The sequence below is a fragment of the Oryx dammah genome, unplaced genomic scaffold (genome assembly GCF_014754425.2).
Source record: "Oryx dammah isolate SB20612 unplaced genomic scaffold, SCBI_Odam_1.1 HiC_scaffold_7, whole genome shotgun sequence".
Lineage (NCBI taxonomy): Eukaryota > Metazoa > Chordata > Mammalia > Artiodactyla > Bovidae > Oryx > Oryx dammah.
In genome coordinates, this window is record NW_024070191.1 from 37,493,724 (window position 1) to 37,521,575 (window position 27,852).

Here is a 27,852-nt window from a genome sequence, read left to right on the forward strand (position 1 = left end):
CCCAGCTAATCTCTTCCATCACCTCCCCACCCCCCATCCCTTTTATTGGACTTCCGGTCATATCTGCTTTAACGGGTTAATCTCGCTCCTGGATGGCTTAGCACACCATCGCCTGACCCACTTCTGAACGCATCCTTCTGTTTTGAGAGCTGGTCACCATAAGCAGATTTAAAATACGTTTTATATTACTCAGATCTACTGTGTTTTAAAACACGTCAGTTTCCATTTCTAATATCTTAAAAGAGTGAAAAGCAGTCGTGGAGCTTTCCTGGAAGGGAAGAGCCGAATAATTTTCGAGAAGTTTGCGTAATGATGCCTCTTGGGCATGTTGTTCTGCTGAGTCTGTAGAAACTTATTTGGATTAATCATGTTCACTGTAGCCATCTCAGGTGGCCTGTAACGTCCTTGGAGCAGGGCTTGGGTTCCCAGCCACAGACACGGGCCACATCACGGCAGTGAAAGCCCCAGATCCCAGCCGCTAGACCAGTGGTCAGTGACAAGGGCGCCTGCCCTTCGGCTTTGCACAAAAGAATTTCCACAAAGACAGAACATAGTGAAGCCGGTGAAGTAGTTATTAAGAGGAAAGAGTCTGGTACGTGTGGGTGGACAGACAGGCAGACTTGGAGCGAGAGTCCCCGCGTTGCACGCTCATAGCAGTTTCGGTCACTTACACGGGGCGTTTCTTTCAGTTCCCTTGGGCCCGTCATTCTGATTTGCCCGGTTCACAGTCCATGTCTGGTGTGTATCAGGACCCTTCCCTGTGTGCACGTGCGTCTCTTAGCCAAGATGGTTTCTACTGCAAGGGAGTACAGGTAACTCATGTTAGTTGACATCGCTCCCTTTGACCTCCAAGGAGCTTTTCTGTGCACATGTGGTTGAGGAGATCGCCTGACTTCAGGAATGAGAAATACGTGGGTCTGGGCAGGGCACAGCCTCCTCCTTGAATTGTCCTGCTATTCTTATTTTGGAGTGGTCAATAGGGAATGAGTGTCCAGTTGCTTTACGCTGAGGGGTCCCCGTCTGCCTCCTGCCTCAGGGCTCCATGGCATTTGTACGTATGTGTATGCGTGGGTGGGTGCTCTGGGGAAAGTTTTTCATAAGTGAAGGTTTGGGTCAAAAGCCTGTGGAAAGATTAAAACCTTGGTTAACTTGTCTGTAAAGGACCATCTGTCCAACTCAATATTTATTTATTTCATTTTTAAAATTTATTCTAAAGTACTAAATTTGTCAGAGTATTTCAATTTCTCATATAAACATGCTTTTTTTTAAACTTGGAGATTTTCTTTCCTCTTATTTATTTAGTCTTTTAAAGACATGCTTTCACTTTCACTTTAAAGATATGCTTAGCTCAGAAATTTGTCCAGGAAACAAATCATGATTAAAAGCAAATGTTCTGTCTCATAGAAGTATATGTGTTCACCAGACCCATTAAATCTGACACTGAGGGCAAGCTTTGAACAGTCAAGTTTAGAAAACAAAGTGTATCTTCTGGATTTTGTTGGGCAGAACGAAAAATAAAGTTCAATACACGCTCTTAGTTTTATTAACCAATGCAAGATATCTGTGGAAATCAAAAAAAGTGGAAACAAGGTACTCTAAATATGAATATGCTAAATGATGATGAATAAGAAAGATAATCAAGTGATTACTCAATATTAGTGCTTTTCCCTAAGCACTTCATTTAATCTTCACCCTATGAAGCAGGCATTACTACTATTATCCCCATTTTACTAAGGAGGAAATTCATCTTAAATTTATTAGCCAAAGCTATAGAATATCAGGAAATCTGGTAGAACTAAAATCTGATTATACCAAACTAACTATGGCACGTTATTAAAAGCAGGGCGCATGAGAACGTGTGCCTAGAAAACATTCATGTTCTCCACGTCTGTGCCATCAGGACCGGGGCACGTATTTAGATGACTAGAGGTCTCAGCCTGGGGACAGCAGGGTCTAAGCATATCTTTTACTTGGCCAGCCCGGCACCCTTTTGTAAATTGAGTTGTGTGGATTTATCTGCATTTTCTGGCTGACCATCCTTTCCACAAGTCCTTGTCCCATCGTGCCAGGCCTCCTCACACACAGTTACTGCTTCTCTGGCCCCCAAGTCTTCCGACATCGTGGACCACCTCCCCTGCCCCCCACCTCCCGCTGAGACTGGCACCGCCTGCGGGGACAGGGGCAGACAGAGGGGCAGAGGCCCTGCCTAGCGCGGTGCTCCCACCTCAGTGTCAGTGTGGCAAGAAGTGGAGCGCCACACCCTACGTCAGTAGAGGTGCAAGAAATGAACTTTTTTTCCTCCATGAATTAAACACTCCTCAAGCACCTAAAACTATACACACACAAAGACTATCTTACATATAGCCTCTCTCTACTTAGGCACTTCCCTTTAGGTGTACAATGCATACCATACAGGTCATTACAATCTAGACACCACGGCACAAATTTTTTAAAAACGTATATTGTTAGCTAAGATACCGCATAAGATGTCCAGAATTGAGAAGTGCAGCTGGACCATGCTGACCTTCTCCCAGATGACGAGATACCCAGAGGACAGTGGAGCAGATAGGAGGGTCCGGCAGTAGCCGTGTTAGTGCTTACGGTAACATGGTCATGAAACAGAGGCAGTGACTGAGATCATGTGAAGACTTTGGAAGTGTTTCCGTAAACGGTGCTGAGGGTGGGTAAGTGCGGTGGGTGACTGGGTGATGTGTGTGCTGTGGGGCTTGGGTGTGGAAGGGATGAGGTGTGTGTGGTGTGTGTGTGCATATGGAATGCAGGTGGCTGTGGATGGGGGCTGTGGGGTGTATGTGCTTCTGAGTATGTTCCCCCACCTCAGCCCAACTGTAAACATCAGTTTCAGGTAGATTAAAGGTAAGCATCTGAGAGACAAAATCTAAAATGTTTAGAGCAAAATGTGAAACGTTTTAATGACCTTTGGGTAAATAATGCTCTCTTAATAGCTGAGTAATATTGCAGTGTATATGGACCACATCTTTTTTATCCGTGGATCTGTTGATGGACATTTAGGTTGCTTTCATGTCTTGGCTACTGTAAACAGAGCTGCAATGAACGCTGGGGTGCACGTATCCTTTCAGATCCTGTTTTTCTCCGGGTATATGCCCAGGAGTGGGGTTGCAGGGTCATAAGGTAGCTCTGCTTTTAGTTTTTTAAGGAACCTCCATACTGTTCTCCTGAAGAAGGCAATGGCACCCCACTCCAGTACCCTTGCCTGGAAAATCCCATGGACAGAGGAGCCTGGTGGGCTGCAGTCCATGGGATCTCAAAGAGTCGGACACGACTGAGCGACTTCACTTTCACTTTTCACTTTCATGCATTGGACAAGGACATGGCAACCCACTCCAGTGTTCTTGCCTGGAGAATCCCAGGGACAGGGGAGCCTGGTGGGCTGCCGTCTATGGGGTCGCACAGAGTCAGACACGACTGAAGCGACTTAGCAGCAGCAGTAGCATACTGTTCTCCATAGTGACTGTACCGATTTACATTCCCACTTACCATGTAGGAGGGTTCCGAGAAAGCTCTCTTAAGATTTAGAGAAACAAAAACAGTGAAAGGGATATATTGTTACAGTGGCTCAGATGGTAAAGAATCCACCTGCAGTGCAGGAGACCCAGGTTCAATCCCTGGGGTTGGGAAGCTCCCCTGGAGAAGGGAATGGCAACGCACTCCAGTATTCTTGCCTGGAGAATCCCATGGACAGAGGAGCCTGGCGGGCCTCAGTCCATGGGGTCGCAGAGAGTCAGACACGACTGCAGTGGCTTAGCATGGCGTACGTAAATATATGAAGAGACTCTCAGCCTCACCAATAATCCTCAGATCACCAAGGATCCTCAGATTAAACACGCAGTGAGACATCATCTCACATGTCACACTGGCCAGAATTTGGCAGAGTAATATACCAAATGTTGGCAAGCACTTGAGAGCAATGTGAGTGTTGGTAGCCTCCTCACTTTGGAAGACAATTGGCAATAATAAATAAAGTTGGAAGAACTTACACCCATGTCTCAGTTAATCCAGTCCAAAGTGTGTATCTACAGAAACTCTTGCTGTTTTACATGAAAGGGATTGTTCATAGCAACCTTACAATAGCTCAAAATAAAACAACATAAATGGCCCTTGAAACATTGGAAGGGTTTCATATATTTATGTAATAGAAAACTATGTAACTGTGAAAAGCAAATAACTAGAGTTACAATTTTTAACATGAATGACTCTCACAAAAGGTAATGTTTAATGAAAATTTTAACTTGCAGAGAAATGTGTACATACGGTAACATCGTGAAGCGTGCAATGCAGCACGGTTTTTAATGGGGCTACATTCATATACAGAAATTTATTCTGGCAAGGGGAAGAACACGCAGTCAGTGAGGAGCATACAGCAGTTCAGCTGTCAGGATAATTCTTCAGCGTTCGGTACATGTGTGTTTATTGCTGCAGACAACCTTCTGATCTCTTAATGTTTCATCATAAAATTTTTTTAAAACTTTATAGCATACCTGATTGAATGGGATGTTTAGAAACAATTGGTATTTTATTGAAACTTGTTCAGGAAGAATAACAGTTATAAAACCCAAACCCCCAAATTAGTACCCACCAGTGTAATACTTTAAACCTTCAGCACAGTAGTGAGATTGTGTCCGTTTTTCACACTGAGAGATGTAAAAGATTTAATTATATCAGAAGAAATCATGTCACACATGCCACATTGGCCAGAATTTGGAAGAGTAACAGTGCCAAATGTTGGCAAGCATTTTAGAGCAATGTGAGTGTCAGTGGTCTCCCCACTTTGGAAGACAGTTGGCAATAATAAATAAAATTGGAAGAGCCTTTATACAATGGGATGTGAACATTGTATACCTTAACCCTGTGAGATTCACCTTAACCCTGTGAGATGCAGATGGAAGAATTTGGGATATGAAAGCAGAGATCAGAGAACCCAAGGGACACAGGAAGAGAACCATCATGCTGCTCTTAGTTTTTTTTTTTTTTAACATAATCAAACAGTTTTATTCATTTATCTAAGCCTATAACAGATCAAGTGGAGAAAGGTATAAATTACGTTTACAGAAATAGATTCTCTACATGACTGCATATATATATAGTCACGTGTATAGATATAGTTACACACACAGTTCTACGCATCACGCTGCTCTTAGAAAGAAGTAGAAACAGGCTGCCTAATTCCCAGGACGTAGGAAATCACGCACGTGCTTGAAACTGCTGGGGCGACACATGGTGGTTTAGTCGCTAAGTCATGTCTGACCCTTGCTACCCCAGACTGCAACCTACCAGGCTACTCTGTCCATATTCTCCAGGCAAAAATACTGGAGTGGGTTGCCATTTCCTTCTCTAAGGGGCAACACAGAGATGCAAATAAAAGCCATACAGATGTACTGGGCAGGTGGGATGGAGCAGTCACGTGTGCTGAAGCCTCATCTCTCTCAGCAGAAAATCAATAGAGAATTCTGCAATCTGTTAGCACGTTGTTTAAGGGCATGATGCAAATTAACTCCCCTGTGTTAGTCACTCGGTTGTGTCCAGCTGTTTGGGACACTGTGGACTGTAGCCCACCAGGCTCCCCTGCCCATGGGATTCTCCAGGCAAGAATACTGCAGTGGGTTGCCAGGCCCTCTTCCAGGGGATCTTCCCGCCCCAGGGATGGAACCTGCATCTCCTCCATTATACCCTGAGACCCAGTAAATGTTAAAAAGTGGTTCCTTTTGGAAAATGGATTGGTAGAGTTGGGAGAAGTGAATTAAAAGTGGCTAATTATGTGGGCCTATCACTTTAATAATTTTGAAATATTTTAAACACATTTCCAGTACAGATTCTTCAGTGATTTTACCCATCTGAGATTTGTTTCTATTTGAAATATGGAAATGTTCATTGCTTTTTAAGAGTGTGGGAGCCATATTTGTTTCACATTTTTAAATCTCATTTTAAGTGCTTCGGATGTAAAGAGTGCTGGAAAGTGTCTTGAGAAGGTTAGGGGGTTTCACTCACTTTAGAGGGATTTACACATTGCCTATCAGCGAAGGTTTTGAAAATTCAGTCCCGCAAGTCAAATTTGAGGAAGCAGACATTCTGAGTCACCCATACTGAAAATAGAGTTGATAATGGCAATACAGGCAGAGATCTCTGCTATTGTGTAACATTGGGAACAGCGACACTATAATTAAGAGCTAATAAAAGTGGGATTTTTTTTTTCCCCCAGAAGAGAGTGTCTCCTCCTGTTAGAGAAAGACTCTTGCAGTGGAGACAGAGCAAAGCAATTATTTTAGAACCAGGCTAAGGCACCCCGCCCTCGCCACTTTGCCGTGCAGGGGGGCTGTTCTATGGTGCACTTTGGCATGGGGACACGGCAATGCCACAAAGGCAGCCGTTCGCGTCCCCTACAGGAGTTTGGCAGCAGTCTAGTTCTGGGGACGTTTTATCTGTTTTCAACGAGGAGTGCCTCTTCACAGTTCTACATTTAGACTAAAAGAATAAGGTTTCGGGTTTTAAGCTCCATTTCATGGGTCTTGGCTTTCCTTTACAATCCACCCTTTCCTGAAATAAACTTGATTAAAACAGGTTACCCACCATTCTCAGAAGCAGTACTTTTGACAAGGACTGTGGAATAGAAACTCTAATCTTTTAGCATCAAAAAAAATCTGTTTGGAATCTGAATATTTCTTTCTGAAAGAATGCAGTTTCCATTACATCTGATTTTTAGAAATTATTCTGTGTGTACTGTTGATTCATTCTGTTTATAGTTTCAGTATAGTTGACATTTAGGAGAAAGAAGGAAATAATCTTGGAGTCTCTGTGTTTCTATATTGTAGTTTATTAAATTCCTCACCAGCCTGATGAAAATTTGAAATTAAAGGTACAATACTGATTTCCTCAAGGAAATATTTATGGTGATATAAATTTATGTACAAAAATTTTATCACTGGATAGTACAGAATTAAGAATTTGAGCTTTGAAACTAGATAGATCATTGACTCATTTTAAAAATTCTTTCGTGCACCAGCTGTGTGCCAGTGCCTTCACTCTTGACAGGGAATAATTTATGGAGAGGAAGGGGGTATATCTGAGCAGGTGTCATTCAGCTAACGACAAAAGGAAGTCCATACATCTTTGGACACAGGGAGCTTGTGTAAGAGTATTCCAGGGAGGGCTTTGGGTCATGCAGAAGTCTCACAGTGGGAACGGCCCCCTGTAAAGATGCTCAATGTCTGGCACACTGAACGAACTTAAGTGTTATTTAAGAACTTAATTTTTAAATTTTTGTCTATTTGTTTTGGCTGTGCTGGGTCTTTGTTGCTGCCTGCAGGCTTCTCAGCGCCGTGGTTTGTCTTGTTGCCGAGTGTGGGCTCCAGGCGCGTGGGCTTCCGTAGTCGCAGCCTGTGGACTGTGGAGAATGGGCTCAGCAGTTGTGGCGCACAGACTTGGTTGCTCTGCAGCATGTGGGATCTTCCCAGACCAGGGATCGAACCCAGCTCCACTGCATGGGCAGTTGGATTCTTAACCACTGGACCACCAGGGAAGTCCCTAATAACTTAATTCTTATTTTAGGGACAGAATATTAGCAGCAGCAGCACCATCAGTATCTTCAGTTCAGTTCAGTCACTCAGTCGTGTCCGACTCTTTGCAACCCCATGAATCTCAGCCCGCCAGGCCTCCCTGTCCATCACCAACTCCCGGAGTTCACTCAGACTCACGCCCATCGAGTCAGTGATGCCATCCAGCCATCTCATCCTGTGTCATCTCCTTCTCCTCCTGCCCCCAATCCCTCCCAGCATCAGAGTCTTTTCCAATGAGTCAACTCTTCGCATGAGGTGGCCAAAGTACTGGAGTTTCAGCTTTAGCATCATTCCTTCCAAAGAAATCCCCGGGCTGATCTCCTTCAGAATGGACTGGTTGGATCTCCTTGCCGTCCAAGGGACTCTCAAGAGTCTTCTCCAACACCACAGTTCAAAAGCATCAATTCTTTGGCACTCAGCTTTCTTCACAGTCCAACTCTCACATCCATACATGACCACTGGAAAAACCATAGCCTTGACTAGACGGACCTTTGTTGGCAGAGTAATGTCTCTGCTTTTCAATATGCTATCTAGGTTGGTCATAGCTTTCCTTCTAAAGAGTAAGCATCTTTTAATCAGTATCTTGGAAACAGCTTAATGACCACCAAGAGCTATATAGTATCACTCTTGCAATCAGTTTTTAAATGACATGTGATTATATAAGAAGTAGTGTTTAAAGGAAACAAGTATGATATCATAGTTTTGTGGCAAGTGTGTACATAGTAAAATGATTAGAAGCTTATATACCAAACTGTTCTCTCTGGTATTTAGTGATTTTATATATTTTTTTCTGTGTGTGTGTGTGTGTGTGTGTGTGTGTGTGTGTGTATTTCTGTTATTTTCCTTATTTTTTTAATTCACTTAACATTTTTTTTTGCCATTAATGAGAATGGGTTAAATTAGAATGGCAGAAGTAGATTCTGCATATAAGTGATATCATATGAATGAACTTATTTACAAAGCAGAAACAGACTCCCAGACGTAGAGAATGAACTTACAGGTACCAGGGGAGCAGGCTAGTGGGAAAGGATAGGTTGGGAGTTTGGGATAGACGTGCACACACGGCTATATTTAAAATAGGTAACCAACAAGGACCTACTGTATGGCACAGGGAACACTGCCCAATATTCCGTAATATGTATAACTGGAAGAAAATAAAATAGATAACCAACAAAAGTTTTTTGTTATTGACAGTGGACAGATATAACTTAGTTATCAGGAATAATCGATATTTTATGTGAAACATTTGTTACTTAAAATATAACATTAATACAATAGAATATTTAAAAGCTTAATGAAATATACTGATGTCTGAAATACAGAAAAATGTTTGCTAAACAAAGACAAATTGGAGAAGGTACAACAAACACATAGAATGATTATCAGTAAAAAACAATGACTGTTCAATAACAAAAATACAATGAAACAAATTTATAGGTATAATTGGCTTTATTAAACCATCAGTCAGCTGGGCAGCATTCCGCCTTGCCAGCTCGGAGGAGCTGTATAAAACGGAAGGCTTTTCTAGGCAGGAGGGAAGGGACGAGGGGATGGGGGTCACCTCCTGTCCCTCTAGGGGTGGAAAGGGCCTCTGTGGGAGATCTCCTGTTGGTGCTGACAAGACGCGTCCAGACTAGGTGGCGAAGACCATTCCTTGAGGGAGGTTGTATTAATAAGCCTTGGTCTGGTGAGGTGGGCTGAGCACAGGTGACTCCATCTGGGGCCTGTTGTCTTTTTTAAAGATCACTTATGATAAGGTGGTGGGTATGAAACCTGCCTTTAAAACCTCTTAGCATAAATAAGTTGCGGGTGGAGTGAGTTGATAAACGTTGCAGGTTGTTTTAACAGCACTTAGGCTGCTTGTTGCAGTCCTTGTTGGAATGCAGTCCTGTTGGCCGTGTAGAGTAAGGTGGGAATCGGGGAAGCTCTTCCAAGCACTGGCAGTCTAATCGAATGGAGGAGGTTGGCCTGAGGTGGAAGAGCTGAGAGCTAAACACTGGCAGCATCACTTCAGATGCAGTCCATGGCGGAGGGCTGTTAGCTGGCCTCTGTGTCACAGTCTCTAGGGGCGGCCAGGGACCGCATTTCAGAAAGAGGAGCTGGCATTATCTCCTGAGGCTCTCAAATGGGGAGAACGTCAGGCTGCTGTCACCCTGAGAACAGACTCTGCAGGCTGCTCTTCCTTGCCACTGGGAATTCTTTTTGTCTGACTTGCAGTAGCTTTTGCCCAGGGGCACTTTCAGGGCGCCAGTGGGGCTTGGGCTGTTTTACCATTTCAGTAGCCTGTTTTAATTCTACTTAGAGAGATTCACTCTCGGCAGAATCTTTGACCCTGACCTTGTCAGAAGGTGCCTGTGAAGCTGAAGAAACTTGATTTGGTGTCACCTGGTGAGCCAGATTCAAGCTTCTCTGATTCTGCAGTTACCTGTGTCCTCAGATGGACTGTAATAATTTACCCTTACATTTATTTTATCTCTTTATCAGTTTTTAAAATTTATTTTTCATTGGATAATTGCTTTACAGTGTTGTGTTAGTTTCTGCCGTACATCAGTGTAAATCAACCACAAGTATAACATATCCCTTCCTCTTGAGTCTCCCTCCCACCTGCTTCCTATCCCTCTAGGTTGTCGTGGGGCTCCAGGTCGAGCTTCCTGTGTCATACAGAAACTTCCCACCATCTGTTTTACTTACCGTAATATGTATATATCAATGCTACTCTCTCTCTCTTTTTTTTTTTTTTGAAAAGTTAAAAATTCCTTAATTTTTCATTCCTGGTACCACTACCACAATTTACAGGGCAATATACCTGCTGTAATGAAAAGAAAAAGAAAAAGACAAAGCTACAACAGATGAAAGACCTCAGGAATGTACATCTAATCGACACTACATTGCATTAATCAATACTGCACTTTTTGCAAACTGTGGCTATGACAGTCCTGAACAAGAAGGGTTTCCTGTTTAAGCTGCAGTAACTTTTCTGACTATGGATCATCGCTCCTTCTGTGGCAGATTTTTACAGTTCCTCTAACGCATTTGGGACGACTGTCTCAAAGTAACCTGCAGCTTTCCTGACAACTCCTCACTCTCTCTCCTGCTAAGAACTGTAGCCCTTTTCTTCTGAGTTTTTAGAACCTTCTGCTACCATATCCACCACTTCCACCACCAGATCCATAACCACCACCGTAGGGACTGCCCGAGCTTCTTCCACCAAAACTACCCCCTTTCATGGGTCCATAATTTGACTGCTGTTGTCCACTATAATTTCCAGAATCATTATAGTTTCCACCGCCACCATAGTTACCTCCAAAATTTCCTCCTTCATTGTAACCATCATATCCTCTACCACCGCCACCATATCCACCACCTTGGTTTCCATATCCTCCTGGTCCACCACCACCGTAACCTCCTCTACCACTATAACCAGGACCACCACCATAGTCGCCACCATCACCTCCAAATCCATTATATCCACCATCACCTCCTCCATAAGTCCCTCTGCTGCCACCACCTCCACCATCATAGCCTCCTCTTCCACCAAAGTTTCGACCACGGCCAAAGTTACCTCCACCACCTCCAAAGTTTCCTCCACGACCCATAAAGTTGCCAGATCCACCTCCACAACCTCTTTGTGATCCAGCAGATTGCATCTCTTGTTTAGAAAAGGCCTTTTTCACTTCACAATTATGCCCATTAATAGTGTGGTATTTCTGAACAACAATTTTGTCAACTGTATCATGATCATCAAAAGTTACAAAAGCAAATCCTCTCTTTTTCCCACTCTGCCTGTCTTCCATAACTTCTATGGTTTCAATCTTGCCATACTTTTCAAAGTAGTCTCTCAAATTATATTCTTCTGTATCTTCTTTAATACCACCAACAAAAATTTTCTTCACTGTTAGATGGGCACCAGGCTTTACAGAATCCTCTCTAGAAACAGCTCTCTTTGGTTCCACTACCCGCCCATCAACCTTGTGCGGTCGAGCACACATTGCTGCATCCACTTCTTCGACACAAGAGTAAGTCACAAAACCAAAGCCCCTGGGACGTTTCGTTTGGGGGTCTCTCATCACCACACAATCTGTAAGTGTGCCCCATTTCTCAAAATGCTCTCTTAAGCTATCATCTGTGGTTTCAAAGCTCAGACCACCAATAAACAGCTTTCTCAACTGCTCTGGTTCCTTGGGATCATGACCCTCTTCCCCCCGGCGGCGGCGATGGCGATGGCCGGAGTCGGGCTGGGGGCGACCAGGCAGCGGTTTTACCTCCATTTTGAGACCGGACTCGCCTCTTCCAACTCGAGTTCAGTATAGGACCGAGAGGAAGACAGAGCTACTCTCTCGATGCATCCCACGCTCTCCTTCCCTGGCTGTGTCCATAAGTCTGTTCCCTATATCTGCCTCTCTAGTCCTGTCCTGCAAATTAGGTTCATCAGTACCATTTTCCGGAGAAGGCAATGGCACCCCACTCTAGTACTCTTGCCTGGAAAATCCCATGGGCGGAGGAGCCTGGTAGGCTGCAGTCCATGGGGTCACTGAGGGTCGGACACGACTGAGCGACTTCACTTTCACTTTTCACTTTCATGCATTGGAGAAGGAAATGGCAACGCACTCCAGTGTTCTTGCCTGGAGAGTCCCAGGGGAAGCAGAGCCTGGTGAGCTGCCGTCTCTGGGGTGGCACAGAGTCGGACACGATTGAAGTGACTTAGCAGCAGCAGCACCGTTTTCCTAGATCCCATATGTATATGTTAATGTATGATATTTGTTTCCTCTTTCTGACTTACTTCACTCTATATAACAGACTCTAGGTTCATCCGCCTCAGTTCAACTGACTCACATTCGTTGCTTTCCATGGCTGAGTGATATTCCATTGTATACATATACCACAGCTTCTTTATCCATTCATCTATCCAAGGACATCTAGGTTGCTTCCATGCCCTAGCTATTATAACTAGTGCTGCTATAAACATTGGTGTAGACATGTCTTTTTTATGGTTTTCTCAGGGTATATGCCCAAAAGTGGGATTGCTGGGTCATATGGAAGTTTTATTCCTTGCTTTTAAGATACATTTTATTTTAGTACATTGGTTTACATAAATTTAATAAATGAGTTCTGTAAATTGTGCACAAAATTGTAAAAAAAAAAATAGTATGCTTGATATTTCTTGGAGTTTGGTGTTCATACCTTTCACATATAATGAAATTATTGAACTTCAGTAACATTTTGCTATTGGCCAACTTTTTAAGGTGGCCAACTATTTATTAAAAATAGCAAGTTCTCCAGCATCTTCCTCCAGTTTATAAGAATTATGAGCATGGTGGCTATAGTTAATAGCATTGTATTACATATTTGAAAGTTACTGAGAGGGTAGATCTTAAAAATCTTCATCACAAGAGAAAACAGCAGTGTATGGTGATAAATGATAAGTAGCCTTATAGTAGTCATCATTTTGCAATTTAGGCAGATAAACTGAATTATTATATACCTGAAAATCATATGTTTCATTAATTTTTGTTGAGTCGCATCACCTACATGTCTGTTTAGGACGTCTGATTCTTTTCTTCATCTTTTTTGAGCTTTTAATCTTCTCTCTGGACACAGTAACAAATCAAAGCACTTGCTTGGAGATCCACTTGCTTGGTCCCACTCCAAGTGCTTGCTTGGAGGTAGTATAATGGGAGCTCAGTGGTAAACATCGATAGTGGTATTTCAGGCGACTGCTGAGTGACCGAGAGGACAGTAAAGCCAAGATGGGGAGACAGTGGAGGAAGTGGGCAGCCGCAAATTGCAGCATGCATGGGGAGGCTCTGGGCAGGTGATGTCCGAGCAGAGACCTGACTGAGGCGAAGGGTCTGGTACCTGGAGCAGCTGGAGGAAATGGGAGGTGTCATTCATCCATCAAAATCCTAAAACAGTGTATTTGACTCTAGTGTGTGTTTGTCCTGGAAACATAACTGTGTTCCGAGTCCTTTCTGTCTTTGCTGCCTGCTCCCTTTCCTGTAACCGCCGGCTCGTGAGGATGCATGCTTGTAAGTCCTGCCCTCTTCTCCCCGCTTGTCAGCCCAAGACCCTCATGCCCTCCCTGTGCCTCTGGGGATCAGGGAAGCCATCTCCTAGCCAAGCAGGGAAGGTGTTTGTTTGTAAGTGGGGTCTGTGCATATTTACAGCTTTTTAGTAACACTTGGGTAAAACTTCTCCATCAGCTTTTGTTCCTCCTGCCATTGTTCACTTTCACTGTTGGCGTTCATGTTTGATGTCTCCAGTGTCAAGACAGGACGGGACCTGGGACAAAAGAGAAACCACAGCTATGCTACTGAATATGCTGCTCTCCATCCTCCCCCAGCTAGATTAAGGGTGAAAGGGTACCCTTTTCTATTAAAAATGTGTCAGTAATGTCTGGGGCAGAGGATTTCTTCTCAAAATACTGACTCTAACAAAGAAAAATTTCTGAATACATGAAAGATATTTTTAAAAATTAAGTCTCTGTGTTTTAGCATGGAAATTGGGTGCATTTTCTTTTAGCAGACATTATCCCTAACAATAAAAATATATACTTAAAAAGATTCACATACATTAACTCATTTAATTTTCAGAAAACCGTTATGAAGTAGGTATCGGTTTATTATTATTTTACCGAGGCAGTAAGTGACACATGGAAAGACTGACCTTGACCTGCCCACAGTCACTCAGGTGAAATCAGAATTTCAACTATGTTCTTTCTGTGAAAAATGTTGTGCTGGCTTTTGTCGAGAGGTCATCCTGATAAAGGATGGTGGTGAGCAGTGTTACGAGACTTATGTAATTGAGATCTACACTTTGATTCAGTGTCTTAGTCCAAAGATACTGTAGAGAAGGTGGAGGTCAAAAGAAAACTCCTCGTTTTTCCCCTTCAAAGTCTTGCTAAAAACTAAATCCTCACTTAGAGTCTTCTCTGACTCCTCAGTCCTACTCACTTGTAGAGTCAGTGGCTTCCTCCCCTCTTTACCTACTGCAAACCCCCACGGTGATTTTTTGGGGTTAGTGCCCTGCTACCATTGATTTATACGGCTTATCATGTTGTATTAAGTTTCACTGATAAGGTGAACTCTTTAGGGGTAGGGCTTGTGTCCTTAATAACCTTAATGAACAACATCATAAAGTAATTATAGTATGTTATGGTGTTATATTTTATAACCAGAGATGTTAGGCAACTTGTTGAAAATCAGAGAAACAGTAGACATAAGGGTGTGAACAAAATCCAGGCTCTCGGTCCAAGTACTTACTGCCATTCCAGAAAGATCGATTTAGGGTAAGAGTCTTGACTTCTTAAAGGAATAGAATAACATCCAGAGTCAACCTCAGCCTGCCAGGGGCATCCTGGGAGGAGTCTATTCTTCCAGTTCTCATGTTTCAGGTTCTGTTCTCTACCAATAACATAAACCTGTTTCTGTTATGAAAAAGAGATATTTTTTCATGGAAAAACCATAGGTATATGTTGTACTTCTGGTTCCTTTAAGGCTGCCCCAGTTTTTCCTTCTATAAAATAGAGTTGATGGCATACAACAGCTCTCAGTCGTAAAGAAAGATTATAAAGATTAACTAATATTTTTGAAATGTGTAAATTGCCTTAAATGTTTCAAAGGTAAATTATTTAGAAATATAAGATAGTAATAGTACTGTTTTATTTCTACCACTCTGTTATAAACCTGGGGATAATTAACACTATCACTTGCTTAATAGTGTGTGAATTTTCTCCCAAAGGTAACTTCTGTTGTGCATAGCTGGGATTCATTGCTTTAAGTAGAAATCTGAGTGTCTGAGTTACTCAGTTAAGATTTAATAGTACTTCTTGCGGTTGGAGAAGGAACTGGCACCCCACTCTAGTATTCTTGCCTGGAGAATCCCATGGATAGAGGAGCCTGGTGGGCTATAGTACATGGGGTCGCAAAGAGCCAGACACGACTGAGCAACTAACACACACTCAGAAAAATTAAGTGATAGACTTTATTTTCTTGGGCTCCAAAATCACCACAGATGGTGACTGCAGCCATGAAATTAAAAGACACTTTCTTCTTGGAAGCAAAGCTATGATAAACCTAGACAGCATATTAAAAAGCAGAGACATTACTTTGCTGACAAAGTTCCGTCTAGTCAAAGCTATGGTTTTTCCAGTAGTCATGTATGGATGTGAGTGAAAGTACTCAGTGGTGTCTGACTCTTTGCGACCTCATGGACTGTAGCCTACCTGGTTCTTCCCTCCATGGGATATTCTAGGTAAGAGCACTGTGAGAGTTGGACCATAAAGAAAGCTGAAGTGAAGTGAAAGTCACTCAGTCGTGTCTGACTCTTTGTGACCCCATGGACTATATGGTCCATGGAATTTTCCAGGCCAGAAGACGAGTGGGTAGCCTCTCCCTTGAGTAGCTTTAGCTACTTCTCCAGGGGATCTTCCCAACTCAGGGATCGAACCCAGGTCTCCCGTATTATGGGCAGATTCTTTACCAGCTGAGCCACCAGGGAAGCCCAAGAATACTGGAGTGGGTAGTCTGTCCCTTCTCCAGTGATCTTTCCAACCTAGGAACCGAACTGGGGGCTCCTGAATTGCTGGCCAATTCTTTACCAACTAAGCTATCAGGGAAGCCCAGCTGAGCACTGAAGAATTGATGCTTTTGAACTGTGGTTTTGGAAAACTCTTGAGAGTCCCTTGGACTGCAAGGAGATCCAACCAGTCCATCCTAAAGGTAATCAGTCCTGAGTATTCACTGGAAGGACTGATGCTAAAGCTGAAGCTCCAATACTTAGGCCACCTGCTGCACATAACTGATTCATTGGAAAAGACCCTGATGCTGGGAAAGATTGAAGGCGGGAGGAGAAGGGGACGACAGAGGATGAGATGGCTGAATGGCATCACTGACTCGATGGACGTGAGTTTGAACAAGCTCCAGGAGTTGCTGATGGACAGGGAAGCCTTGCGTGCTGCGATTCATGGGGTCGCAAAGAGTCAGACATGACGGAGCGATTAAAGTAATTGACTGAACACATAAGCAGTACTTCTTATGGTGGTGCCTGAGGATATTTTATGAAGGGAAATTAGAGATTAATATAAAAGGATTACCCTTAACTTCACATAATGGTTTGTAGGGAGGGCTGTCATCCCTGAATTTATCTAAATCCTTTGCACACCCATCATGGAAAGCAAATCCCACCTCCACCCCTGCCTGGGTGGACCTCCAGCTGCCTCAGTGACGTAGAGCTGTCACTCTGTCAGCTTGCTTCCTGCCAAGGTAGCATATCTCTTCATGCTATAAGAGAGATACTCTAAGAATTCTGCCCAGTTTTCAGACAGTCACTAGGGAATGAAACTTTGGAAATGCCGTGTACCTTTTACAAATCTCATACAGACGTGTCCCAGTTGTACAGTGTAGAAAGGCTTTTACTGAGCACGTCTTTGTCTCCAAGTTCAGCAAGGTACTAGATTTATTTTGGAATGGCCTCATTGGTATGGCATCATATATATGTGTGTGTATATATAAATATATATATGTATAAACTTTTTTTTTTTAATTTTTACAATGTTGTCTTGGTTTCTGCCACGTACTCAGTCAGTCCAGTTGTGTCTGACTCTTTTTGACTGCTTGGACTGTAGCCCACCAGGCTCCTCTGCCCATGGGATTTCCCAGGCAAGAATACTGGAGTGGGTTGCCACGCCCTCCTCCAGGGGATCTTCCCCACCCAGGGCTTGAACTTGAGTCTCCCGCGTCTTCTGCACTGCAGGTGTGTTCTTTGCCACTGAGCCACCCGGGAAGCACAGCAATGCAAATCAGCCATGATTGTACATACATCCCCTCCCTCCCTATATTGTAAATGTATTTCCCTATTGCCATACGGAAATTAAAAATATTTTACATGAAACTGTTATGTCCTTAAATTTCCCTTGTGGCCTAGCCTGGCAGGGCCTGCATTGTGATCCTTCAAGCCATAACTTAAGGAATTCTTTCTCATCAATGTGGATATGGCTTACTTTCTCCTCTACTATTTGGGGGAAAAATGATATTTTTGTCACTTTACTAGGGCAATGGAAGAACGTTTTTCAAGCCAACAGACAGGAAAGAAAGGTTAAATGTATTAAAAGAAAAGAACTGTACCTACTATGTCTTTCTATGCTTCTTAAGTCTGTCTGATATTAAACTTGAAGAAAAGAAAAAAGTAGGTAGTCAGGGAACCCGCAGTGAGGAGAGGCCAAAAATAGGGCGAGATTCTGATGAAGATAGAAACGTTGTAACAGTAAGATCTTAAGCGCAATCTGCTCCCAGTTGAGCTGAGAACTTAGAGAACAGCATGCAGATAAAACCTCTGCATGAAGCTTATACCTTTTGATGAATTAATAAAATAAAACAGTAAATAAAAATACATAAATAGTACCTAATATAAAAATACATGAAAAACAAATAACTATCTACCATCATTAATCTTCACTGAATATGTCATTGCTTGGGAGTATTTCATACCTTCCTCTTCGTGAAAAAAGGGTGACAGCTGTGCTTTCATTCTCAATTGTACATTTAACTGTTTTTTAAAGATCACTGGTAATAACTGAAGCCAAAATATTGTTCACTGTATTTTGTATTTCCAAGAAGACTTCTTCAAATATATAATAAAGATGAGATCAGGACATTAAGAAGAACTGGTTTACAGTGTTGGAGATTTAATGATAGTTCCACTACCACTTAGGTTTGGAACAACTGCCAGTTTCTCTTTTGCAGAAATGTGTAGAGTGTGTGTGTGTGTGTGTGTGTGTGTGTGTGTGTGTGTGAGAGAGAGAGAGAGAGAGAGATGTAGAATAATCAGAGGCCTGTTGACTTTTTTTGTTTCTTGTATTCATCTGAATATCCCCCCTGAATCTCAGAGTTAATCCAGTCGCTGCTGCTGAGTCTGGTCTGACCCGTCTTTCCCTGCACACAAACCCGAGTAAAAGTGAGCAGGGCACTGGTGTACCTAGTGGTACCGGTTAGTGAAACCTCGGAGTCCATGTCTGCGAAATGAAGAGTATGGAGCCGTGGGCTTCAGTTTTGGACCGTTTTCCCACACATCCACTTTTGGAGCAGTGCTTAAAACAGTTGTGTTCTCAACAATGTCAGCCGCTGCTCTCGCTGCTGCTGGAGTTGTGACTGCGCTGCAAAGTGCTGGGCGAGTAGCGTCCAGAGGGCAGACGCAGGGCCCTGCCTCCGGTCCGAGCTTCACCGTGGTGAGCCCGGATGCCGTAAGGCGTCAGTGAGACGAGAGAACACACCTGACTTGCCCCCCACCCCCACCCCCACCCCCGTCCTGTCTTCTCCGTCCCTGCCCACTGTGTTTATTTTACTGGAGTAGCAGGCCCAACCTTGCAAAGGATTGCCACTGGAAGTTTCCCCTGAATATATCTGTAGAACACACTTCCTTGTCTAAACTGCGCTAATTGGCTACTTTGAAATCCAAACACAGGTAGCCCGCTCAGTAGCTTCCTCCTTTCAGAACAGCAAATGTAGTTAATGGAAACCACAACGTAAACTAGAGGCAGGGAAGCCTAACTGAAAGGGTTGTTTGGATCGAATAGGGCATCTACAGTGCTTGCCCAGTGCTCAGAGCACGTGGTGTGGCTGCCTCTCCCTGTCCAGGTCTTCGTCTTGACTGTGCACCTCTATCCACATTGTGGGCTTTTTCTCTCGTGTCGGTGGTTGTAGTAGCCTCCTCACTGGTGTTCCGCGTTCTAGTGTTGCTCATCTGGTCTGCACCTCTTATCTCCTTCAGTTCAGTTCAGTTCAGTTCAATCTCTCAGTCATGTCCTACTCTGCGACCCCATGAATCACAGCACGCCAGGCCTCCCTGTCCACCACCAACTCCCGGAGTTCACTCAAACTCATGTCCATCAAGTCGGTGATGCCATCCAGCCATCTCATCCTCTGTCGGCCCCTTCTCCTCCTGCCCCCAATCTTTCCCAGCATCAGGGTCTTTTCCAATGAGTCAACTCTTTGCATGAGGTAGCCAAGGTACTGGAGTTTCAGCTTCAGCATCAGTCCTTCCACAGAATACTCAGGACTGATCTGCTTTAGAATGGACTGGTTGGATCTCCTTGCAGTCCAAGGGACTCTCAAGAGTCTTTTCCAACACCACAGTTCAAATGCATCCATTTATCGGTGCTCAGCTTTCTTCACAGTCCAACTTTCACATCCATACATGGCCACTGGAAAAACCATAGCCTTGACTAGACGGACATTTGTTGGCAAAGTAATGTCTCTGGTTTTGAATATGCTATCTAGGTTGGTCATAACTTTCCTTCCAAGGAGTAAGTGTCTTTTAATTTCATGGCTGCAATCACCATGTGCAGTGATTTTGGAGCCCCCAAAATAAAGTCTCTCACTGTTTCCACTGTTTCCCCATCTATTTCCCATGAAGTGATAGGACCAGATGCCATGATCTTCGTTTTCTGAGTGTTGAGCTTTAAGCCAACTTTTTCACTCTCCTCTTTCACTTTCATCAAGAGGCTTTTTAGTTCCTCTTCACTTTCTGCCATAAGGGTGGTGTCATCTGCATATCTGAGGTTATTGCTGTTTCTCCTGGCAATCTTGATTCCAGCTTGTGCTTCTCCCAGTCCAGCGTTTCTCATGATATACTCTGCATATAAGTTAAATAAGCAAGGTGAAAATATACAGCCTTGATGTACTCCTTTCCCGATTTGGAACCAGCCTGTTGTTCCATGTCCAGTTCTAACAGTTGCTTCCTGACCTGCATACAGGTTTCTCAAGAAGCAGGTCAGGTGGTCTGGTATTCCCACCTCTTTCAGAATTTTCTATCGTTTATTGTGATCCACACAGTCAAAGGCTTTGGCATAGTCAATAAAGCAGAAGTAGATATTTTTCTGGAACTCTCTTGCTTTTTCAATGATCCAGCGGATGTTGACAATTTGATCTCTGGTTCCTCTGCCTTTTCTAAAACCAGCTTGAACTTATGGAAGCTCACGGTTCACGTATTGCTGAAGCCTGGCTTGGAGAATTTTGAGCATTACTTTACTAACATGTGAGATGAGTACAATTGTGCGGTAGTTTGAGCATTCTTTGGCATGGCCTTTCTTTGTGATTGGAATGAAAAGTGACTTTTTCCAGTCCTGTGGCCACTGCTGAGTTTTCCAAATTTGCTGGCATATTGAGTGCAGCGCTTACACAGCATTATCTTTCAGGATTTGAAATAGCTCCACTGGAATTCCATCACCTCCACTAGCTTTGTTCATAGTGATGCTTTCTAAGGCCCACTTGACTTTACATTCCAGGATGTCTGGCTCTAGGTGAGTGATCACACCATAGTGATTATCTGGGTCATGCAGATCTTTTTTGTACAGTTCTTCCATGTCTTCCAGCCACCTCTTCTTAATTTCTTCTGCTTCTGTTAGGTCCATACCATTTCTGTCCTTTATCGAGCTGATCTTTGCATGAAATCTTCCCTTGGTATCTCTAATTTTCTTGAAGAGATCTCTAGTCTTTCCCATTCTGTTGTTTTCCTCTATTTCCTTGTAGTGATCGCTGAGGAAGTCTTTCTTATCTCTTCTTGCTATTCTTTGGAACTCTGCATTCAGATGCCTATATCTTTCCTTTTCTCCTTTGCTTTTCGCTTCTTTTCCTTTCACAGCTATTTGTAAGGCCTCCCTGGACAGCCATTTTGCTTTTTATGCATTTCTTTTCCATGGGAATGGTCTTGATCCCTGTCTCCTGTACAATGTCACGAACCTTATCTCCTTATCCTATTACAAATGAATTCTAGATTATAAAATATGTGAATAAATTCTTTAAATAAAGAACTGGAAAGTCCTTTTGCTAATATGATGGCCTAAGAATTCCAAAACTTGTACATTGTAAAACATCTAAAAGTGATTGAAACATTTTTAAACACCTTTTAAAGCAGTAGATGAGCCAGTAACAACGAGGTGGGAATGAATACAAATCTAGCAGGTGAGCTACCCCTGGGGCGGCTGAGCTCTGAGGACATCTGTGGATCTGGGTGCTCCAGGAGGACTGGAGGTAAAACCCGCAGCTTGTAGTACAGAGTACAGAAGGATTGGGAGTGGGAAGCTCCCGATGGGATAGACTGAAAAGTCAGTGTAGCAGGAGTTTCAATAGAGGAGACAATGGAGAGACTGTGTTCAGCATATAATCACTGCAAGTGTTTGGAGATGATAAATGGGAAGCCCAAGCAAGCTGAACCTACATGTGACAGGAAGTAATATATTCATAGGAAAAAGTTAATTGTCCACCTACAATTTTTAATGAAAGAAAGACATTTTTATATGAAAAATAAAAAATATTTACCACCAAAAGATTCTCACTAAAAGAACTTCTAAGTATAGATTCCAAGAGGTAGGTGAAAATGGCCTCCAAAACCAACCCGAGATGCAGAAGTAACAAACGAAGGTAACAGTAAACCCTGAGGGGAAATCTAAAGAGACAGCGGCCATCCATGGAAAATGTCTATTAAGGTAGCCGAAAACAAAAGCAATAGACCCTGTTTTCATGTTAGGCTGGAGGCAGTTGATGAGAGTTAAAATATCCTCTTATTTTTTGAGAAGGAAAGCGGTCTTTGGACTCCAAGTATGCATGTTAAAAATAGCCTTGAAAGCATAGACCGGTGCACAAAGCAGTGTCTTTTGATCAAGTTCAGCACGCACCTTTTCACAGTAGGCATGCAACTATTTGTTAAAATACATCCGCCGACTGTCCTGGTGTTAGGGTCCCTCAATAGGATCCATCCAGGGCCCAGCCAGTAACCCCACTCATTCCTCCCGCCATGTTCGTTCCAAAAGGAGTTACAACTCTTTCCCCAGCCTTCTGTACTTAATGATACGTGTGTTGTGACATCAGATTTAACTCTTCTGCAGTTGTCCTCATGAGGAACAGTGCTCCTTGTGAGGATGTGAAGCCATAGCCACACTCTGTGTGTGTGTGTGGCTTTACAATCAGGGCCACTGAGGCTGCTTCTAAGCCTTTCCAGCCTGATCTCATGCACCATGGTCCCTTTCTTCCCTGAATTCCACCTGTTTGGACCCATACTGTTCCAACTGTAAAATGGAAATAATAATAGTGTCTTATTCTTAGCATTGTGGTGTGGACTGAACAACTAAGTTATAACTGACCAAAAACAGGATTAAGTTTTAAACCTTTGTGGGAACTGGAAAGACAGAGCATGGAATACAGGGTTACTGCTCCCTGACTTAGCATCCGGAGAGGGCAATGGCCCCCCACTCCAGTCCTCTTGCCTGGAAAATCCCATGGACAGAGCAGCCTGGTGGGCTGCAGCCCATGGGGTCGCGAAGAGTCGGACACGAAGTAAGCGACTTCACTTTCACTTTTCACTTTCCTGCATTGGAGAAGGCCATGGCCACCCACTCCAGTGTTCTTGCCTGGAGAATCCCAGGGACGGGGGAGCCTGGTGCGCTGCCGTCTCTGGGGCCGCACAGAGCCGGACACGACTGAAGCGACTCAGCAGCAGCAGCGGCAGACTTGGCATGTCACCGCCAGGTGGCTTTAGATCGCAGTTTAGCTGGGATCCATTTCTGCTCAGCTTAGTGTGGCAACGGTGAAGACCTGTTAAAAGTTTTCCTGAGCAGGTGCATGAATTTGGAACCAAACTGGTGCGCTAGACCCACGCTGGGTCCTAACCCAGATGGAGACTCCTTGTCTCCATCAAGGACATTCTTTATCTGCTTGGGTTCGCACAGCCTTTAGGACGTTGGGACAGCTGTTGGGACAGCACAGGCTTTATTCAATGGCCAAAGAATGGAAAGAAGCCAGAACTTGGCGAGCAAACCAACTTCTCAACCCCATTCAGGCAGATACGATGTATATAGGAGAGTCGAGGTTAAAGGTAAGACTGGAAAGAGAGGGAGGAGTATTCATAAACAGGGGTGAGGTTTGTATCCCAACCTCATGCAGCCCTCCTTTTCTGTCCTTGTAAGGGCTTTGCAACGGTTGTTGCTGTTAAGTCTTTCAGTCGTGTCCAGCTCTTTGCGACCCCATGGACTGCAGCACGCCAGGCTTCCCTGTCCATCACCACCTTCCAGAGCTTGCTCAAATTCACGTCCATTGAGTCGCTGATGCCATCCAACCATCTCGTCCTCTGTTGACCCTTCTCCTCCTGCCTTCAATCTTTCCCAGCATCAGGGTCTTTTCTAATTGCAGTTGTCATCATGGCGATTGTCAACTGTCCTGGGGCCAGTGGGTGTGCCATCTAGCTAATATGGCTCAAAGTCACTGGAAGTCAAATCTTCCACCATCTTGGGTTTACTTGGTTCTAACTAGTTCTTGTTTTTCTCTTTGGAGCCTCCTCCTGAAACTTCAATGAGAGGAGTTGGTTTCCATTTGAGGGGAGGAACAGAGGTCTGATTCTAGGGCAACAACCTTAGTAACAAATTAATAGATTTCTACCTGAAAAGCAGAAAAATGGATATGTAAATCTTTGAACGGAAGGAATCTCAAAATGCCACTAAATTAGTTTTAGGGCTTTGGGAACAGCCTTTCAAATCCAGCCCCTCCATTCTTCCTATAGAAAACAGAAGGATTTGTCTGAGTTCTTTTCCAGCATTAAGCCAGTGTTTTGTTTTAAGTTATATGAATTATCCACATTTTAAAATGAAGCCGCTGAAGTCCTGAGAGGCTGGGGGACTGGTCAGGAGTGATCAAGCGAAGGCTGGTGGGTGAGAGGAGAGGTCTGAGACGAGGTGGTCGGCCTTCCAGCCTGACGGCCCAGCACGCCAGCCGCCTCTCTCCTGCACCACGGCAGCTCCTGCAGCCGTCGGCCGCTTCCAGGCGCACTGCTCTCACACGGCCCGGGTCAGAACCTGACGTCTGTTAGCAGTGCACCCAGCCATTACTTCATGTATACGTAGAGTGATCTGTGGCTTTCTTTATAGTCGCTACTCTTTTTCCTTTATAAAGAAGATTATGGTATACATTTTTTGATCATTTATTTTTGAGTGCACATTTTTAAACCTTACATGGTGGAGACATATGGGATGATTTTTTTCTTTTTAATTTCCCCTGGAAACCTGCAGAGCGGATGTTTTGAGTCCTTTTTTTTTTTTTTTTTTAATTTTGCCAGGTGGATATCTCAGTATGGTATTGGCAGGAGCACCTGTATTCTGTAGGTGGCTGTTCACCTGGTTTCCAAGCTTAAGGTTTCTTCAGTCAAAGGACACTTAAAAGATGTGGTTGAAAATAATGCGCTTTCTGATTTATTCACCATCCAGGTTAAAGGCAGTCAAATATTTGATAACAGAATAAGAATAAATGCCCTTCCTACATGTTGAGTAGACACGTTTAGAGAAAGGTAATAACCTTTTCTGGTTATGGATTTTAATTTTATTAAGATTAAGAATAAATAGTAAACTGTTCTGCTAATCTGTGCTTTTACTTTAGGATAATCTGTAAAGTTTTATGTAAGTCAATACAGAAATTCTACTTTATACTCCAGGAAAATACAAAGATGGGGATTGTAAGGACTTCTGAAAGAAAATTCTCTTGGAGAATTTTTATGAAGGTGCCTCATGTCTGCCTTGCATTATGCTAGGTTCTGTGAATTCTGAAGATGAAGGATCTTGTTCTCGGGTTATTCACAGCCTACTCAGAGGCATTTAGACAAAAAACAAAACAAAACCATGTTACAGTGTGGCAGCACCTGCTGGAGAGGTCTTACAGGTTACCACAGGAGTAATAATTAAAGTTACAATTGGGCTGGTCGATGTGTGGGAGAAAGGCCAAGAGGAGTCCTTTTGTATTCTGAGACTTTTTTCTTATGTCTCAGAAACTCTGATGAAGCCATGAAGGCGCTGGTTCATGAGCCCTTAGATTAACATGTATTTCCAACATGCCACTTGCTTTTCCAGTCGTTAAGTTATCTCCGCCGGAGCACGAACCGCAGAGCCTTACCGCCTGGGTTCCGATTCCTGCCTCTCTTCCTAGTCATGTGATCATGAGCAGGTCACTCTCTGTGCTTCAGTTTCATAGAAAGACAAGGGGAAGAGTACCTACCTCACAGGGCTAGTGTGAGGATTAAATGAGATAATACTGCCTATTACACAGTGAGGCTCAAGAAAATTTTAGTTATTATTAATTTTGTGCATGGACGCTAAGTTGCTTCAGTCGTATCTGGCTCTTTAGGACCCTATGGACTGCAGCCCGACAGGCTCCTCTGTCCATAGAATTTTCCAGGCAAGAATACTGAAGTGGGCTGCCATTGCCTTCTCCTGGGGATCTTCCCGACCCGGAGATCGAACCCGACTCTCCTGCTGCTCCTGCATTGCAGGCCAATTCTCCACCGCTGAGCCGTGTTAGTCTCGGTAGCAAATAAACCAGGAGCGTTGGAGAACAGTTACCACATTGACATTTCAGATTCTCTTTCTAAAATGCAAATTTCTGTCAAATTAAATTTTCCCATTTGTTTTCCTTTTCTAGCTCCAAGAGGCAAGCGAGGATGGAAGACCTTTTATGCTGTGCTAAAGGGAACAGTGCTTTACCTGCAAAAGGTAAAAGTAGATAAGAAAGGAAGCCCACAGAACTTTATGGACTGATAATTAGACAAGTTACCTGGAAAATATTCACTTTGTACAAAGAGGCCACATCAAACAGAAAGACTGTTTAATTGATGTCTAAACTGTTTTTTAGATTTTTTGTTTCTGGTGAAAAAAGTTGTTTTGGAAATTATTTATTTATATATGTATATATATTACATTTTATAAATATAAAAGATTATATACATGTATATATGAGTGTGTGTGATCAGAGGGAATGGATGAGCTGTGTTCTGATACACTCAATTAGAAATGTTGAATATAAGTTGATACATTAGACTTGTCTGTTCAGGTACAGATTGTGGTAACACTTGTTTCAGTGGATATTTATAATATGAAGTTATATCCCTTACATCCCTATTTAGTTATTTATCTTTGTTTGGATCCTACCTAAATCTAGAAACACGTTTTCATTCAAGCCCTGATATTTAACAATGCAAGCGTATTCCACTTACCTGGGTAGGTGTTTGACCAGACCATTTCCTGGCAGGATCCTTTCTTCTAGTCCTCAGATCTGGAATTTAGTTTGGTATCCAGTTGGCATGTTCTGGCCTCTGCAGGGTAGTCCCTGGAGCCCATCCTCGCTAGTTCTGTGTGTGGAGGTGGGGAAGTCGAGTCTTGACCCGGAGAAGGTGCATCCCCTCCCAGGGCCCAGCTGGACTCTAGCTCCGCAGTGAAGGGAGGCTCGGGAAGTGTGAGAACACTGCCCTCGGTGGTGACTGTTAGGAAATATTTTTTCTTTTTAATGTGATTAAAAAAACATAACATGAGATCTCCCTCAATCAAATTTTAAGTTAATAGTGCAGTGTTCTTAACTTTATAAGCACCGTGTCGCGCAGTAGGTCTCTGCACTTTCCATCTTGCCTGACAAGCACCACCAATGGATGGCCCCTGGCAGCCACCGTTCTCCTCTCCGTTCTATAAGTTTGACTCCCTCAGATGCTTTACGTAAGTAGCACCAAGCTGTGTTCATCCATGACCGGCTGATTTCCCCGAACACAACGTCCTAAATGTCCAGCCGGCATGTGACGGGATTTTCCTCTTTTTTGCGACGAGCAGCGTTCCATTGTTCACTTCCTCTTCTTTTTCTCTACATCCGTCCGTGGCTGTTTATGTTGTTCCCACCTCTTGGTTACTGTGAGCAGTGCTTCAGAGACCATGGTGTACAGATGTCTCCTTGAGATCCTGATTTCAGTTCCCAGAAGTGGAGTTTCTGGGTCGGATGGTAGCCCTACTTTAAATGTTTCTAGAAACCTCTGTACTGTTTTCCATAGCAGTTGAACCATTTTAAATTTGCACCAGCGATGCCCAGGAGTTGCAGTTTCTCCACATGCATTTCAACATGTTATTTTTAAAACGCTTTGTTTAACAATGGCTATCCTGACGATTGTGAAAGGATGCTTGATTGTGATTTACACTAATCCTAATGATTAGTGGGGTTAAGCATTTTTTTCATATCCCTGTTGAACGTATATGTGTTGTCTGTTCAGATCCTTTGACCATTTTTTAATCAGGTCATTTGGTTTTTTGTTATTGAGTTATAAGAATTCCTTACATATTTGGAACATTAATTCCTTATCATATATATGGTTTTCAGGCATTTTCTCCCATTCCATAGGTGGCCTTTTCACTCTCTCATTTGTTTCCCTAATTAGGGTTAGGGTTGGGCTTAGGGTTAGGGTTGGGCTTAGGGTTAGG

At 43.3% G+C, this 27,852-nt stretch overlaps 2 protein-coding genes across 3 annotated transcripts in view; one reads left to right on the forward strand and one right to left on the reverse strand.

The window, feature by feature from the left end:
- PSD3 (pleckstrin and Sec7 domain containing 3) overlaps positions 1-27,852 on the forward strand; it is a 295,706-nt gene that overhangs the window by 202,708 nt on the left and 65,146 nt on the right. The window contains exon 9 of the mRNA XM_040243286.1: positions 26,039-26,109. Within this exon, the coding sequence (XP_040099220.1) occupies positions 26,039-26,109 (71 nt within the window). The remainder of the gene's footprint in view (positions 1-26,038; positions 26,110-27,852) is intronic.
- On the reverse strand, positions 10,316-11,888 carry LOC120865874 (heterogeneous nuclear ribonucleoprotein A3-like). 2 transcript variants are annotated; one of them, XM_040243288.1, is made up of 2 exons: positions 11,852-11,888; positions 10,316-11,782 (listed from the first exon to the last, which is right to left on the reverse strand). In XM_040243288.1, the coding sequence occupies exons 1-2, from the start codon at positions 11,855-11,857 to the stop codon at positions 10,715-10,717; spliced, it is 1,074 nt and encodes a 357-aa protein (XP_040099222.1). In that variant the 5' UTR covers positions 11,858-11,888; the 3' UTR covers positions 10,316-10,714. The 2 variants fall into 2 exon arrangements, with proteins under 2 accessions (XP_040099222.1, XP_040099221.1); XM_040243287.1 differs by having other exon boundaries at positions 10,316-11,857.

Coding starts and splice junctions, on each gene's coding strand:
- LOC120865874 (XM_040243287.1), bottom strand. CDS start 11,857: ATGGAGGTAAAACCGCTGCCTGGTCGCCCCCAGCCCGACTCCGGCCAT.